The 16485-nt window shown below is 41.4% G+C and overlaps 2 protein-coding genes across 6 annotated transcripts in view; both read right to left on the reverse strand.

Annotated features, from left to right (window-relative positions):
* Kif27 (kinesin family member 27) overlaps positions 1-1018 on the reverse strand; it is a 147953-nt gene extending 146935 nt beyond the window's left edge. For 2 of the 4 annotated variants that reach the window (XM_010632920.3, XM_010632921.3), the window contains exon 1: positions 255-1018. The gene's annotated coding sequence lies outside the window, so the exon portion shown is untranslated. The remainder of the gene's footprint in view (positions 1-254) is intronic. The other 2 variants (XM_010632916.3, XM_010632918.3) reach the window with 2 other exon arrangements.
* A 4287-nt stretch (positions 1019-5305) lies between these two features.
* CUNH9orf64 (chromosome unknown C9orf64 homolog) lies at positions 5306-16433 on the reverse strand. Of its 2 annotated transcripts, none has more exons than XM_019208779.2 (4): positions 16355-16433; positions 15380-15639; positions 8406-8466; positions 5306-5974 (listed from the first exon to the last, which is right to left on the reverse strand). In XM_019208779.2, exons 2-4 carry the CDS (start codon positions 15551-15553, stop codon positions 5742-5744), a joined length of 468 nt encoding a protein of 155 aa, XP_019064324.1. In that variant the 5' UTR covers positions 15554-15639; positions 16355-16433; the 3' UTR covers positions 5306-5741. The 2 variants fall into 2 exon arrangements, with proteins under 2 accessions (XP_019064324.1, XP_019064323.1); XM_019208778.2 differs by having other exon boundaries at positions 8406-8601.
* Positions 16434-16485: the final 52 nt, after the last annotated feature.

The following is a 16485-nucleotide window of genomic DNA, read 5'->3' on the forward strand; positions in this document are numbered from 1 at the left end:
TTTCCACTCTCAAAGTAAAAATTTTTAGGTTTTTTGTTTGTTTTTGTACGAGGAATCAAACTCAGGACCTTGAGCTTGTTCTTACCAGGCAGGCGTGGCACCACTGAGCTCCATCCCTGACCCTTTTTCATTAAACACCATTATGATCTATTATTTCTTTTCACTTTAACTCAGGCTTCTTAAGTTTTTGAACCTTAATAATTGAATCCACCCTGCAATTCAAGTATATTGGTTAATATTCTATAGCAACCAACCTTAGTCTATCCTTAGAATGGTGAGATGTCAATGAGGAAGCAAGGGAGTCACTAGGTCTTCCATCACCAGGGAACACGATGGATTAGTTCTTCCTGGAACCAGTCAGAGGTAGCCTGCCCTTCTCTAGCCCCGCTTCCATATTGTCCAACATGAAATGATCCCCACCTGCCAAAGAACACTTCAGGTGTAGAAGACAGGTTATCTTCTATTATCATTTTTTTCTTCAAAACCTGCCCCAGCTCTACCTACCAGGCTCACCTATCACTTGGTCCTTTTTCTCCCAGATCACAGTGGGCGACCTGGGACCCAAACCTTTTTCCTCAACCAAGCCCTGGAATTTTGCATGAGTTACTCTGTTCCCTGTTAGTCATCTCTGCCAACAGAGCAAAAAGAAAATGAGATGTGGACTTTGTGCATTTCATTCCCTGGACCATAAATGGTCACAGGACGGCTAAGGTCAGCTCTATCCCTGGGCTTATTTTGTTGATCATTACACTTCCATTTTCACGAAGTTCATTTGTCTTTTTTTCTTCACTTAAAACTAAAACATCCTTGAGCCATGCATGGTGACATAGGCCTCTAATCCCAGAACTTGAGAGGCCTGACGATCACAAGTTTCAAGCCAGCATGGGCTACATAGTCAGACCGTCTCAAAAAAAGAAAACATAAAAATGGAAACAAAAATTAAAATTGTTAATCCAAAGGGAGACACAAAACCCTAAGGGAAATGAAATACAGTAGACCCTTGATATAGGAACTCAATTTGTTCCTGAGGACTGGTTGTAACTCAAGTTGGTCAACTAAAGGCTTGAGCCCCTCAACACAGCCTTCAAAATCTTTCTCCTGAATAATGGCAGGTCTCAGTGCCCTTAGAGACACTGGCCCGGGATGTCTCAACTAATGCCACACAGAAAAGGATGTTGTAATTGTTCCCTCCAAAACTCTGTAAGGGTTAAACAAGTATCTGAGACCAACTGGAAGCAAAAGTGGCCAGCATTTGGGTCTTTACTGAAGACTTTGGTCACAAGTTAAAACTGAAATTCCAGAGGACTTCCAAAAAGATGGCAGAGAGGTGATCAGCAGAAAAAGTTTCCCCGAGATTTGGTGTCCTAACACTGAAATAACAGCAGTATGAGAAGGAGGAACTGGGTCCCTGGAACCCAGGAAGGATCAAAAATGAGAATTGAAGTCCACGAGAGAGAGTAAAAAGAGAGATTTTAACAAAGAGGGAAATAGCAAGCAGTGCTTTCTCCCAGAGCTTGGGCTCATGGTGTGGAAAAAGCAGGTCCAACCTGCAGATGCACAGTGACTACTGGCAATCCCAGAGGCCTCCATGGAGAAATGTACCAGAGCATAGAGAAATGAAACAGAGCAGTGGACAAAGCAGACTGCAGTGGCTGGTGAGATATTCAGGTTTGGACGTCACCCAAGGGAGGGTGACTGGCCAGAAGCCATCTTGGAGAGGGTAAACAGCTTGGAAGTCAGAGCAGTTATGGGCTGACTTCCATCTAGAGGCTCCTGGTGTCTCAGTGAGGGGCAAAGTTCAAATTGGGAGGAGATCTGGGAGCCAAGAACAAGCTGGCAAGAAGCACATGTACTGCTGCATGCTCAAAAAATCAATTTCCAGACTCAGCCAGAAACCAGCCTGAACTTCAGTGGAACTACATGTGCTGGGTGGCTGGGACTGATCAATTCAGTGCTGGACTTTGTCTACCTACACTGTCTAAATGTAACAGCAGGCACACACATCTTGAACTGGGTTTTATTTTCTTTTTTTCCTCCTTTTTAGTTGTTCTGTATTGTGTTTTTCTTGATTATTTAAACACGGTCTCTAGTATTTTTGATGTTCTGTTCTTTCTTCCTTTCCCTCCTGACTTACCAGTTTCCTAAAGTTCATGTGATCTTTGTCCTCCAGCCTTCCTTCTAATCTCCTCTTCTTCTATTTCTCTATTTCCACCTCAATCCCTTTTAAAGCTTCTCCCCTAAGGGTAAAATTGCCATATTAAGGGCTTATTTATTCCATAAAATTGTCTGTTTTGTTTTAGATTATATTATATAACCACAAATATAGATCATACAGTTAAAGGTGGCAAATTAATAGTTACCAAAATTTGTCATTTTCTAGGCTGTGTTTGAGGATACTGTTATCGCTCGCTGACTGTACTGTTTTAGCCAAGGTGATATACTAGCGCTAAGCAGTTGGGGTTTTTTTTGTTTGTTTTTGGTTTTTTGAGACAGGGTCTCACTATGTAGTTGAGACTGACCTGGAACTCACTATGTAGCCAGGCTGGTCTCTAACTCACAGCGATCCTCCTGCCTCAGCCTCCCGAGTGCTGGGATTACAGGCGTGTGCCACCACAACTGGCTGTTCTTTCTAATATACAAGTCTGAGCTTGCCTAGGGGTCTTTAAAAAAAACAAACTGCAGGACCGTGTCAAGGAACCAGGAGCTAGGTCAAGTAGGCAGAGACTTCTCACCACTAATGAATTGAAGAGGTAGGACCTTGCAAGAGACTCAAAACCCAAAGGCCAGCTACACCTGGAAGACACCTCTGAGAAGTAGACATTTCCTAAGGATTTTGAATACTGGCAATAAAGCTACTTGCCATAAGCAATTTAAAAGCATCAACCCTTAAACTTAAAAGAAAAAGAGATGACACTTAGACAAGATGCAAGCCCCCAGACTTTCAGCTTACCAAAGGCAAACCAGGAGGGCAATGAGATGAAACAATCTGAAAGCTACTCACTTGGACTCTAAAATGTTAACAATTAGGGGCTGGGGATTTGGCTCAGTGGTTCCAGCACCTGCTTCACAAGTACAAGGACCCGAGTTCGATCCCTGGTACCAAAAAATTTTTTTTAAATTAAAAAAAAAAATGTTAACAATGGAAATAACACAATCACAATGTCCTCCTGTCTAAGCAGCCAAAATTAGATTATTTATCCATTACCAAAGCAAAACAAGCAGAGAGGATTATCACACACAGTGAGTTATTCAGAGCAGACACGCCTCCAAACCTGGCATGGGCCACGCTCCCTTGAGTCACACCAGGGACAGACACAACTACTTATGGTGGTTGTGCAGGCTGCACATTGCATGCACAATGCTCATTCACACAGGGCTGTCAGCTCTAAGGACATTATGACAAATGCCCAGCAGATGGCGGTGAAGTGCTGGGGGAAAGGCACCTGCAAATTCCAACAGACAAGGTATAGTCAAGCCTGCCCCACCTGCGGGTTCTACATCCACAATTCAGCCATCCATAAATCAAAAATATCCTAATCCAAACATGTATCTTTATTTCCTAAACAACAGAATATAACAATTATTTACAGAGTTTATACTACATTAGGAACAAGTAGTCTAGAGACAATCTATAGAGTGTAGGGGACAGTGGTGGTGCACACCTGTAGTCCCAGCACTCGGGAGGCTGAGGCAGGAGGATCGCTGTGAGTTTGAGACCAGCCTGGGCTACACAGTGAGTTCAAGGCCAGCCTGAACTATAGAATCCTGTCTCAAAAATAAATAATGTGTACAGGATAGGCTGGGGACACAGTTCAGTGATACAGTGCCTGCCTAGCAGGGATGAGGCCCAGGATTCGATACCTGGCACTACAAAAAGTTTTTTTTTTAAACTTTATGGGCTAGGATTGGTGGTACATGCCTATGACTGCAGTACTTGGGAGGGTGAGGCACAGGAGAATCACAAGTTCAAGGCCAACATGGGCTACCTACTTATTTGAGTTTTAAGTACAGCCTGAATTACATAGGGAGACTCTCTCAAAAAACAAAAGTGTATCAGAGGATTTGCTTGCAAATACTACTTTACATACAGGAATTAAGCGTCTGTGGATTTGGCTATTGGGGGATGAGACTGAGAATCTTTCCATGGATATCAAGGAAAGCGGTTACTCTAGATATACAACAAAATCAATATTCTCTTGGAAGGCAGTGGAGGTAGAAAATGAGTGCTTGGTAGGTACCAAGAGTTCTGCAGGAGAGAGTAAACAACCTAACTTACAGTAGACCTTTAAAAAATTACTTGTGGGGGGCCAGGGATGCAGCTCAGTGGCACTGTGCCTGCCTGGCAAGCACATGATCCTGAGTTCAATCCCTAGTACTGAGAAAAAATGAAAAATAAAAATTAGTGTGGTAAATTCCATTTAAAGAAATAAATCCACTCCCATTTTAAGAAAAATTTTGAAGATCTTTATTGAATTCCAATGTAGTTAGTCTGAAAATAAACACTAGGTAAACATATCCTTAACTGAAAATCATCATGTATATAACCCACTACCATTATCAAAAAGTTAACTTTTTTTTTGGTGCCAGGGACCAAACTCAGGATCTTGCACTTGTGATGCAGGCACGGCACCATTGAGCTAAATCTCCAGCTAAGAAGTTTAAAATAAATTTATTTTAAAGATTTAAAATTTTTATAGCCATGTATGATGGTGCATGCCTGTAATCCTAGGCCTGGGGAGGCTGAGGCAGGAGGATCGTTGAAAGGTTAGGGCCAGCCTGGGCTACATAGTGAGTTCAAGACCAGCCTGAACCACATAGCAAGACCCTATCTCAAAAAAAAAAAAAGAGAGAGAGAGAAAGAAAAAAGATTTGTTTTTACAAAAGCAACAGCTTACATATCAAAGATTCTACTTCCTCTGAATTAAATGATTAAGGTTTATAAGAAGTTACTGTGCTATGGGTATGTAGGTTTGGCTCAGTAGTACAGCACTTGTCTAGGATCCACAAGAGGGAAAGAAAAAGAAAGGTGGGAGGGAAGAAAAAAGTGAAAAAGGAAGAGAGAAAGCATAAATTGAGAAAAAAATTAGATAAATAAAATATTATCACTAAAGATTAATCACATAAACTGGGCCTGGTGGCACATGCAGGTAATTCTAGCACTCTGGGAGGCTGAGGCAGAAAGACTGAAAGCTCAAGTCCAACCCCGGCAACTTAATGACTTAGTGAGACTCTGTATCAAAAAAAGAAAAAAAAAAGGTGGCTGGGGGTGTAGCTCAGTATGAAGGCCACAAGTTCAATCCCCAATATGAAACACACACACACACACACACACACACACACACACACTCATAGGCATAATTTTTTAAAATCTAGCACTTAAGCAAGAGTTCCTGTTACTTTGGTCAACTCTGTGTCCACAGAAAGGGGAAGTACAGTCAAGACTAAATAAGTAAATGAAGGATAAAGACAGAAGTTACTATGGCAAGAAAAACAGTTTTTGGAGATGGGTCTCTCTGTGATGCCTACTGACCTGGAGATCCCTCTCCCTCAGACTTCTAAGGAGCTGGGTAAACCGCTACACCTGGCTCAAGAAAAAATTTTTAAAGTGAAACTGGATAATCAACTCTTTTGTTCCTATAATTTCTACCACCTTCTCCTACTACCAAAGCCAAGCAGAACAGATGGTTCTATGATCACTGGTTTGCTACCAACACAGGGGTCTGGGTCAGGTCCCAGCTGGGTCAGTAGTATATGCAGCGTGTGCGATGGAACGGAATCCCCTTCATGTCGTCCCTGTGGTCCCGGGCATAGTCCCATAGGTAATAATCCAGAAGGACGGAGTTGATCTCACCATGGGGCTTTTCACTCTGTTTTTCAATAAGCTCCAGAAGACAATCCCGGATCAGCTCAACACACCAAAGTGAGCACCCTCTGATCTCCACCTCTTGCTTATCCCCATATGATAGCATTTCTCCTGTAAGAGTTAAAAATGGAGGAAAAATAGTTCCTCAATTTAAGCATAAATGTGAAATTCCTACTACATTTCACAAGAATGGGTCAAATCTATTGTCTCAATCTTCTCAGGACCCAGGCTAACATCCCAAATAAATATCTGTTAAATAGAGATGTAGTAACTCCAAATTTTAAAATGATAGGAAAAACAAAAATAAATATGACAGCAAATTAAACTGTTAAGAAGGATTGAAAATTGTGTTTGAGCCAGGCGTGGTGTTACATGCCTGTAGCCCCAGATCTAAGGAGACTGAGGCAGAATTGTGAATTTGAGACCAACCTGAGCTACATTGCTAGGCCCTGTCTCAAAATACCGTGTTTCCGTATTTCCCTACTTTTACGAGTAGTCAGTCTGATTTTTTCCCCCAGTACCTAGGATTGAATTCAGGACCTCATGCTTGTGAGGCAGGCACAGAACTGTTGAGCTAAATCCCTGGCCCTTGATTTTTATGTGAAATCTAATTTTCAAGTGTTAGAAACTAATTAAAAACCAGTTTAAATTGGGTGTGGTGGCACATACCTGTAATCCCTGCATTCAGGAGGCTGAGGCAGTAGGGTTTGAACTGGATGCCAGGCTGGGCTACTTGGTGCATTCAAGTCTAGCCTGGGCTATACCGTGAGACCCTACCTTAAAAAAAATTGTTTTAACTAAACAAATCTAATGTTTCCTTGTACCCCTCCAAAAAAGCTTCAAGTCAGGAATAAGCAGTATATGGCTACATAGAAAATAATACCCTAAGTGATAAATGTTGTCCCTTTAAAAAGTATCCAAAAGTTAGGACGAGGGATTTAGCTCAGTGGCACTACGCCTGCCTCGCAAGTAGAAGGACCTGAGTTCAATTCCCAGTACAAAAAAAAAAAAAAAAAAAAATCCAAAAACTAACCACCTAGGACGTGAGCATTATGACATAAAACAGTGTATTATTTTTCAAATGCGGAAACAGGACAACATGGATTTCCTGAAGAAACTTAAAACTTGGTAAAATCAACCATAGAAATAATGGTACCTTTATATTCTGTATTATTCTGATTTGGAAAGATATAAATCCATTTTATAAGAGAAAATTATTCAAGAGTAAAACCACTTTCATTTAAAAATTTTTTAAAAGCCACACAAAAGAGAAATTAGCATGGAAATAGCCTATCTTTCTCATACAAAAGAAATGTTTTTTTGTTTTGTGCTGGGGCTGGTGGTACACTCCTACAATCCCAGCACTCTGGATGCTGAGGCAGGAGGATTGCCACAAGTTTAAGGCCAGCTGGAACTACACAGTGAGTTCAAGCTACACGGCAAGGCCCTATCTCAAAAATCAAAACAGAAGAGTTTTATTTAAAAAAGGTAATTTCAGACTGGGGATTTAGCTCAGTGGTTCCACCACCTGCCTCACAAGTGCAAGGACCCGAGTACCAAAAAAAAAGTAATTTTCACAGAAACTTCTCAACCTAATTTACCTATTTTTACACATAAGTTCCCAGTCTTGAATCAATAATCATTCCATTAACGGTGAATAATAAGTTAGGTAAGGGAGCAACTTGTGTGAGATAACCCAGTGGTCCCGAGAAGTGGACTCAAAAGTCAATCTATATGATCTCTTTCTTAGCCCACCCTTTAGTCCAAAAGTTTTCCCCAGCTTCTTGAACATTCTATGTATTACACCTGGATCACAAACCTTCACATAGCATAAATTTAGGGTTCATTTTATAAGGCTCTATTAACAATATCCATACCCCACACAGTAGTAAGAAAAGCCACTTCCCCCTAGGCAGTTATGCATGCTTGTAACTGCTGCTACTGTGGAGGCTGAGACAGGAGAATCAGGAACTCCAGCCAGCCTCAGTACATAATGAGTTCAAGACCAGCTTGGACTATATAGCAAGATTCTGTCTCAAAATAAAATAGGGCTGGGGTATAGCTCAGTGGTAGAGCCCTTGCCTACCATGCATGAAGCCCTGGGTTCAAGCCCCAGAACTGAAGAAAAAAAAAAAGGTAATTTGCTCTATATTTTACTCGCCCTTGTGTTTTTGTTTTGTTTTGTTTCTTATTTTGATTTTTTTGAGACAGGGACTATGTATGTATCCGGGCTGGCCTTGAACTGGAGATCCTCCTGCCTCAGTTTTGTGTGCTGGGATTGCAGGCCTGTGCCACCCCACCTGGCTTGAATTGTTCTTCTCTTTTCTTTTTTGGTACCGGGGATCAAATTTAGGACCTAGTGCTTTCAAGGCAGGCTGCAGTAACACTGAGCTAAATCTCCAGCCCTGGCTTGCTTTGTTTTTTACGTACACTTTTACCAATAGTGCCCCCGACCTTTTTAAGCAAGAGCTTTCTGTGAAAGAAGCTAAATGCAGAGTCACAATTCACTGAATAACAGAATGTCCCCATGGTGGCTGCATACCTCGGTGGAGCTTCTGCAGCAGTTCATCAGAGTACTTGAGGGCTCCCAGGTGGGCAAGGACCTGCGGCAGGCGGTAGTCAGCAAACATGGTAATGCTGGAGATATCTGCAAAACATCCGTCCCCTCTGCCCTCTAACACACTCCAGGTGTCCGCCACAAGGATCTGGGCTCGTTTGTAAAAAGAAACTCTTTTCCCCTGATGAATGGAGAAAGCAAAATGTCCGGGTGTCTGAAGCTTGCTGTAATGCTTTTTAAAAGGCATATGTTGAAGACATTTTTTCAAGGGCAGAATAATGTTCCTCTGTTAGGAAGTATAGACCTTTTACAGTAAACACAAGGACCTGACTAACATTTAATAATCTCTATCATTCCCATTTTATTTCCTGTTTTATTCAATCACATAAAACATAAATTACAAAATCCCATTATCATGCAATAGTTTTTCATTTTTTTTTTCATGGTACTGGGGAGTACTCAGGACCTTGCGCTTACGAAGCAGGCAGAAGAACCACTGAGCTAAATCCTTGGCCCATGCAATAGTTTTTCAATGGTGTTACTTCATGTAACTTCAGGGTACAACCTGGGTGACTCAATGAGAACTCTGTCTAAAAAACAAAAAGCACTGGGGAAACAGCTCAGTGGTAGAGCACTGCTAGGTTCAACTTCTAGTACCTCGGGAAAAAAAGTATAACTAGTGCAGGTGATCCACACCTGTTCCTACTAAACCAAAATCTTTTAAAGACATCATTAATAAATTCAGAATGTTTTTCAAGGCAAACCATATGCTCAATTTTTCAACATGATATAAAGTTTGTAAATTATACTGATGAGTTAGAGGGGAAAAAATTGGAAATATTCCTACATTGTGCTACAACCCTAAATTCCTAAACCTAACCACAACTGTTTCTTTAAACTAGGTTTATACAGTATGTGATAACTAGGTTTCTAGCCAGACACAAAACTAAAGTTGTAAAATATAACTGTTACAGTTATATCAGAAAGCTTATTATACTAAAGTCTATGATCCATTTTTACATCATTCAGAGCAAAACAGAGACTAAAAATCAAACTTCCAGGGCCAGGGATTTGGCTCAGTAGTTCCACTGCCTGCCACGCAAGCGCAAAGACCAGAGTTCAATCCCTGGTACCCGCCCCCCTCAAAAAAACCAAACTTCCATAACAAAACCTATCTTACGCTAGCAGCATCTAAAAAAAAGTATCAGTTGTCCCATCACAACCACTGTTGCCATGGCAGCAGACTAATGTATCATAAAGATTAGGTTATAATTCACTTAAAATGAAAATAGAAAGATCAAATGAGGAATTTTGGTTTTTGGGTTTTTTTTGTTTGTTTGTGTTTTGGTTTTTTGAGACAGGGTCTTACTATGCAGTTGAGACTGACCTGGAACTCATTATGTAGCCCAGGCTGGTCTTGAACTCACAGTGATCCTCCTGCCTCAGCCTCCTGAGTACTGGGATTACAGGCGTGCACCACCACACCTGGCTTCAAATGAGGAATTTAAAAATTCAATCTGTAAAACATCTTCTTTGTAAGCTAACTGTGGTTCTGGTAATCAAATGATCTTAGTCAAATTCTGGGGGCTGAGGATTTAGCTCAGTGGTGCTGCTACCTGCCTCCTGCCACGCAAGCACAATCCTGTGTTCAATCCCCAGTACCAAAAAAAAAAAAAAAAAACAAATTCTGGGTCTCAACCCTGGGTTACCTTGTATTATTTATTACAAATAATAAAAAATAAATAAGAAAAAAATTCTGAATCTCTAAAATATAAACTGCTGAAAAGACCAGTAAGTCACCAAATAACAATTTCCTATATATTCACTAATATTGCTTTGTGAAGAAAGTATTTTCAAAATAATACCTTCATAAAATTGTCAATGAAGGGCCAGGGATTTAGCTTAGTGGTGCCGTACTTGCCTCACAAGGTTGAGTTCAATCCACACTGGGGAGTGGGATGTGGGGGTAGTGTTAATGAAAAATTCTATGACTATGGGTTAATTTACCCTCTACCCCAATATTGGGGATTGAACCCCAGCCCCAGCCCGCCCCCCAAGACAGGGTCTCACTAAGTCTCTAAATTGTCCAAGGTGATCTTGACTTGTAATTCTCCTGCCTCCGTTTCCCAGAGTAGTGAGATTACAGGCATGTGCCACCACCATGCCTGACTAATTTGCTTTAAAAAATTTTTTTTCTTTTCTTTTTTTTTGTACTGGCAATCGAACTCGGGACCTTGCACTTGTGAGGTGAGCGTGGTGCCACTGAGCTAAATCCCTGGCCTCTTTTGGCTTTTTTGTTTGTTTGTTTGTTTTTTGTTTTTTGACACTGACCTGGAACTATGTAGCCCAGGCTGGTCTCACTCACAGCGATCCCCCTGCTCAACCTCTCCAGTGCTGGGATTACAGGCGTGCGCCACCACGCAGGGCTTCTTTTGGCTTTTTGAGACAGGATCTCACTATGCAGTTCAGGCAGGCCTTGAGCTCACAATGTAGTCTAGGCTGGCCTTGAACTCACAGCAACCCTCCTGCTTCTGCCTCCTGAGTACTGAGATTACAGCGGGCCAGGCAGGCGCCACCACAACAGGCTCTATTCGTCTTTAAAATTTGTAACTGATACAGCTAAAACATAAAAAATTAGACAAATTAGTGCTATTTGATACATGTATACACTGTACAATGTTTAAATTAGGTTAAATAAATTTTCCCACTTATAATTTATGGTAAAAATTTTCAAAACTCTTTTTTGTAGCTTCTTGAAAGCTACAATACACTACTGTTCTCTATAGTCACCATATTCAGCTTCTTGCTAACTATAGCTTAGTAACTATCAGTCTTTCCCCATCTCTTCCCATGAACTAATTTTCTTGAACAAAATTTTCAATAAATTTAAGGTAAAGGAATATGAACAGTATTTGACAGTATAAAATATTACCTGCCGAAATATCAAAAAGCTCTTGTTTTTCATGTACTTTTTTTGTTTTTCTCCCCAGTACTGGGGATCAAATTCAGGACCTCGTGCTTGCTAGGCAGGCCCAGCACCACTGAGCTAAATCCCCAGCCCTTTATGTAGTTTTTTTTTTTTTAAATGATAGCCCAAATTAAAAAAAAAAAAAAAGATGATGGTCCAAGTCCAAGTAGATTACTTAGGATTTTTACAGTTACTACATACTCTAATAAATCAGTTGCTTGAAAAGCTTAAATAGCTCTCTCACCTATTGATCAAAATCTGCATGCCTATAATCCCACCACTCTGGGAGGCTGAGGCAAAATTATAAATTCAAGCCCTACCTTGGGAACTCAGCAATTTAGCAAGATCCTGTGTCAAAAAGGACTGGGAATACTGCTTGGTGGTAGAGTGTTTGCCTAGCATGTAGCAGGCTCTGGGTTCAATCCCCAGGACTACATTTTTTTTAAAAAGCAATCAGTGTTATGAAGGGTTGTGGCTTTCTTATCATCTTTCCAGAGAACAGATAGCTTTTTTAAAAAAAATTTATTTTATCCCATCCCCCCCCACAAATAAAATAAGCTTTGTATTCTTTTGTTTTGGTGGTCAGTTTTGTTTTGTATTTTTTTGGTACCGGGGATTGAACTCGGGTCCTTGGGCTTGCAAGGCAGGCGGCAGAACCACTGAGCTAAATCCCCAGCCCTTTTGTTTTGGTACTGGGGATTGATCAGATTAATTTTATGTACTAGAAGCCTGAAAATCTTGACCATGCTGTGACTCAGCAACTCCACCGCAGGAATCTATAATTACAGATGTGTGCAAGGATGAAAGTGTTGTACAATACTGTTTATGACCTATACTGTTTATTAAATTGAAAATAGGAAGACATAAAACTCAATTTACAAAATAGACTGTGTATAAACACAATTATATATCAGCCTTAAAAATTAACTCATCCTGGTAAATTAAATAGTAACTCTCAGGAAAAAAATCACTTTTCATGCACAAGAGCTCCAAAAAGAAAACAAACTACATGATATTCTGAATACATTCCATCCTAATGCTACATTATTTACTCTTAATTTTTCATTGAGAGTTCCTTAATTCGGGAGGGTTTATAAACCTGAAGCAGAGAACAAACCAGAGAAAAGATCCATTTGCTCATCTGCCGCTCTTCACTGATGCTGCTGCTTTCTCTTCTCCCTCCTCTCGCCATCATACTCACTGTAATTTCAGTCCTTCCTGTGCTACCATCCTTTGCAAATTAGTAAATACCGAAATCAATTATGTATCCTGAGCCACACGAGTGGCACTTTGCTCTCTTTCGTATACTGTTCATTACAGTTAGACGGCCTAAATGATAGACCGAGAAACTCGATCCCGAATTTCCTGAAAAACAAGTCTGAAATGACATACCTGAACACAAAGATAAATCTCAGTACTCTTGAGTAGTTGCATTAGCAAGTAAAACAGAATGAAAGTCAACAGTATCCTGGAGACTGATCCAGAAACTACCTCTCCACCCCATCCACACCTCAGGGCAACACGTCATAACTCATGCAGCTCACAGGTTGCAACTTGCCTCCCTCTCTCCCCAGTGGCTGAAGCAACAAGATGCAAAATTCAGACAGCAACATTGCTACTATGTGGAGAGACTCTGTCCAGCAAAGGCAAGAGGCCGAACCCAACAGCACTGGAGTCCTTCATCCAAGCTGTCCCTGTCCCATCTAAAACTTCTGCTAGACTTGAGGCAAAGTTTTGGACAAGGGATTTAGCTCAGTGGTTCCACTACCTGCCTTGCAAGCACAAGGTCTGGAATTTGATCCCCAGTACCAAAAAAAAAAAAAGGAAAGTTTTGGGCTATTATGTTTGTTTCTTCTAAGACAGAATCTTTTTCACCTATGTCTTGTACTTGGAGTAACTTTTTTGGCGGGGGTGGGGTGGGGTGGGGTTGAGGCAGGGTCTCACTATGTAGTGAGACTGACCTGGAACTCACTATGTAGCTCAGGCTGGTCTTGAACTCACAGCGATCCTCCTGCCTCAGCCTCCAAGTGCTGGGATTACAGGCATGCGCCACCACGCCCAGCTGGAGTAACTATTTTGAAGGTAATGATAGTGTGTGTCTTAAGCACTGTTTTATCACTGTATTTTATCATAAAATTTTTTCATATAATAAACTTTTGCTTCAGCTTTTTCTAGTTTTGTCTGTGTACTTGCAGTTAAAAAAAAAAAGTCTTAATAGGGCACAGTGGTGCACACCCGTACTCACAGCTACTTGGGAGGCTAAGGCAGAAAGATCAAAAGTTTGAGGCCACTCTGGGCAACATTGGGAGTCTGTATCTCAAAATAAAATTAAAAAGGTCTGGTATGTTCCTTAGTATAAGTACATATCACGCATGATTTAAACAATGTAAGCTGGGGATTTGGCTCAGTGGTTCTGCTGCCTGCCTCACAAGCACAAAGTCCTGAGTTCGATCCCCTGGTACCAAAAATATACATATACTGGTAGTTTTAGTTGCTGAACTGATTACAAATGGAATACCTTTAAAATTTTAATTTGATGTAAACATTCATTAATTTATACAGCTTTATATTATGATTTCCTAAAGTTGCTTATAGTTCTGAGTCACAGCTAAAGTACCCAGGATTCCAAAAAAATTTTACAAAAACAAAATAGAGGTGCAGATTGGGAAGGTAAATCAAACCATTTGCCATTCTAAAAGTGAATGCATTTAAGTTTTTTGTACCATAGAATGAGTAATATTGTGAAAGTATGCTATGTATGAAAAACACTAAAGACTGAACTTTACCACAAATACTTTTTATTAGAGAGAATTTAGCATACATCCTGATTTTTATGCAATCATGTGAATTTTTTGAAGTACCTTACCCTCAAGAATAGCATTATATAGAGAATACAGTTTTTCAGGTTTGAAACATTTTGAAATGACAAGAAGCCAGATGTGGTGACATGTGCCTGTAATCCCAGCACTAAAGAGGCCGAGGCAAGAAGACTGCTGTAAATTCAAGGCCAGCCTAAACTATATGCAACTACCTTGTCACAAAAACAACAAAAAGGAAAACACACACACACACACAAACACACACAAAGTAGCCAGGCAGGATGGCACATACCTATTTATCTCAGCACTCTGGGAGGCTGAGACAAGAGAATCAAAAATTCAATCCCAATGTGGGCAACTTGGTGACTTAGTAAGTCACTGCCTCAAAATAAAAAATCAAAATAGCTAGGAAAAGCCCTGGGTTCAATCTCTAATAACTCAAAAGACAAAACAAACAAAAAAGGTAAAAGGACAAAGAAAATACACTGACCAGGAAACATACATATAAAAAAGCTTTTGTTGTTTTTTTGGTACCGGGGATTGAACTCGGGTCTTTGCACTTGCAAGGCAGGCAGCGGAACCACCGCTGAGCTAAATCCCTGGCCCAAAAAGTTTTGAAACATTTAATTTGGTTACTGTTTCTTGTCTATAGTGAAAAAACTTCAAATGATTTTCTTCTCAAACGCATTTCAGGAAGTGTTATGGCTTATATTCCATGGCCTCATAGGTGGGGCTTTGGGAAATGATTGGATCGTGGGTGTGTGATACTGGATTAGTCCACTGAGGCGTTCACAGGGCAGTGTGAAGCCTGGTGGAAGGAGGTGGTCACTGTGGGGGTGTCCTGAATATACATTTAACCTCTTGCCTCAGGCGCACCCTACTTCCTGCCTGCCCTGCCATGGACTTTCTCCTCTGAGATGCCCCTCTGCCCTGCCTTGGAGCCAGCTAATTGTGGACTGTAACCTCTACAAACTGAGCTGAAATAAACCTCTCTTCTGTTAACTTGTAGGTGTTGGGTATCAGATATTCTGTCCCAGCAACAAGAAAGTAACTAAGACAGGAAGTAAAAGAGTTAACTGACAAAATTAAAACTCTATTATTTCTATACTTGAAATACAACAATAAATTTTTTAAAAAAGACTTTATTAAAATCTCCAACAGAAACCACTCACCTCAAACTCAGTCACATCTCTGTAAGAAGGAAAATTTTCAACAACCAGATGCATTAACTTCTGCGCGCTTTTTTCACTCTTTTGGACGCAGTTAAGGAAAGAGCCCCCAAACTTCTCCAACAGAATTCTCCCTGCCTCATTGAGAACACGATGTCTATCTTCCATCAAGGGCATGGGGACGTCGGTGTCAGAACGAAATATGTGACGAACCTGGTCCAGGGTCACGGTGGCATAGTAGGAGGCACTCGTTATGGGTATCCCTTGGAGAGAAAGAAAATTCGGGGGAGCAACGTCATTTTTGATGCCTCATTAGACCCCTCACTTTATCACGTGCACTTCCTATTAAACTAAGTTGAGTGCTGCAGAAATTGCATCCAGATGGGGCCGGGGGTTTAGCTCAGTGGTTCCACCACCTGCCTCGAAAGCTCAAGGTCCCGAGTTTGATTCCCGATACCAAAAAATGCATCCCCGAGTTTGATTCCCGATACCAAAAAAAAAAAAAAGCATCCAGATGGACCAGATGGATGAGTAAGGATCTAAAGCAAACCTCTTTTATTTATTTATTTATTTATTTATTTATTTGGTTTTTTGAGACGGGGGTCTCACTATGTAGTTGAGACTGACCTGGAACTCACTATGTAGCCCAGGCTGGTCTTGAACTCAGAGCGATCTTCCTGCCTCAGCCTCCTGAGCGCTGGGATTACAGGCGTGCGCCACCACGCCCGGCAAGACCTCATTTCTTACTTGCTCGCCTGCACGGACCCTTCTCTAACTACTGCAATACTACATCGCCTGTATTCTAACTGCGCACAAAGTTCCCGGCCTGTCCCCGCCGCATTAAAGGGGCGACCTTTAAAGCCTGACTGCGACAGAGGCCGGCAGGCCCCGCCCGCGGGACCCACCTTCGTCCAGAGCGCGGTTCACCGCGGCGCAAAGGGCCCAGTACCCGCTGTAGGCCTTGCCTCCGTAGCTCACCAGGCACTTGCGCTCCTCCTCATCCGCCCAGAAGGAGAAGTTGAGCGTGTCCACCACGAACACCCAGCCGAGCGCCGCCGCGTCGGCCGAGCGAGGGTTCAGCTCGTGCAGCGCCCGCCAGCCGCCCACGT

This window comes from Fukomys damarensis, unplaced genomic scaffold, assembly GCF_012274545.1.
Source record: "Fukomys damarensis isolate Sample0158 unplaced genomic scaffold, DMR_v1.0_HiC HiC_scaffold_4, whole genome shotgun sequence".
Classification (NCBI taxonomy): domain Eukaryota; kingdom Metazoa; phylum Chordata; class Mammalia; order Rodentia; family Bathyergidae; genus Fukomys; species Fukomys damarensis.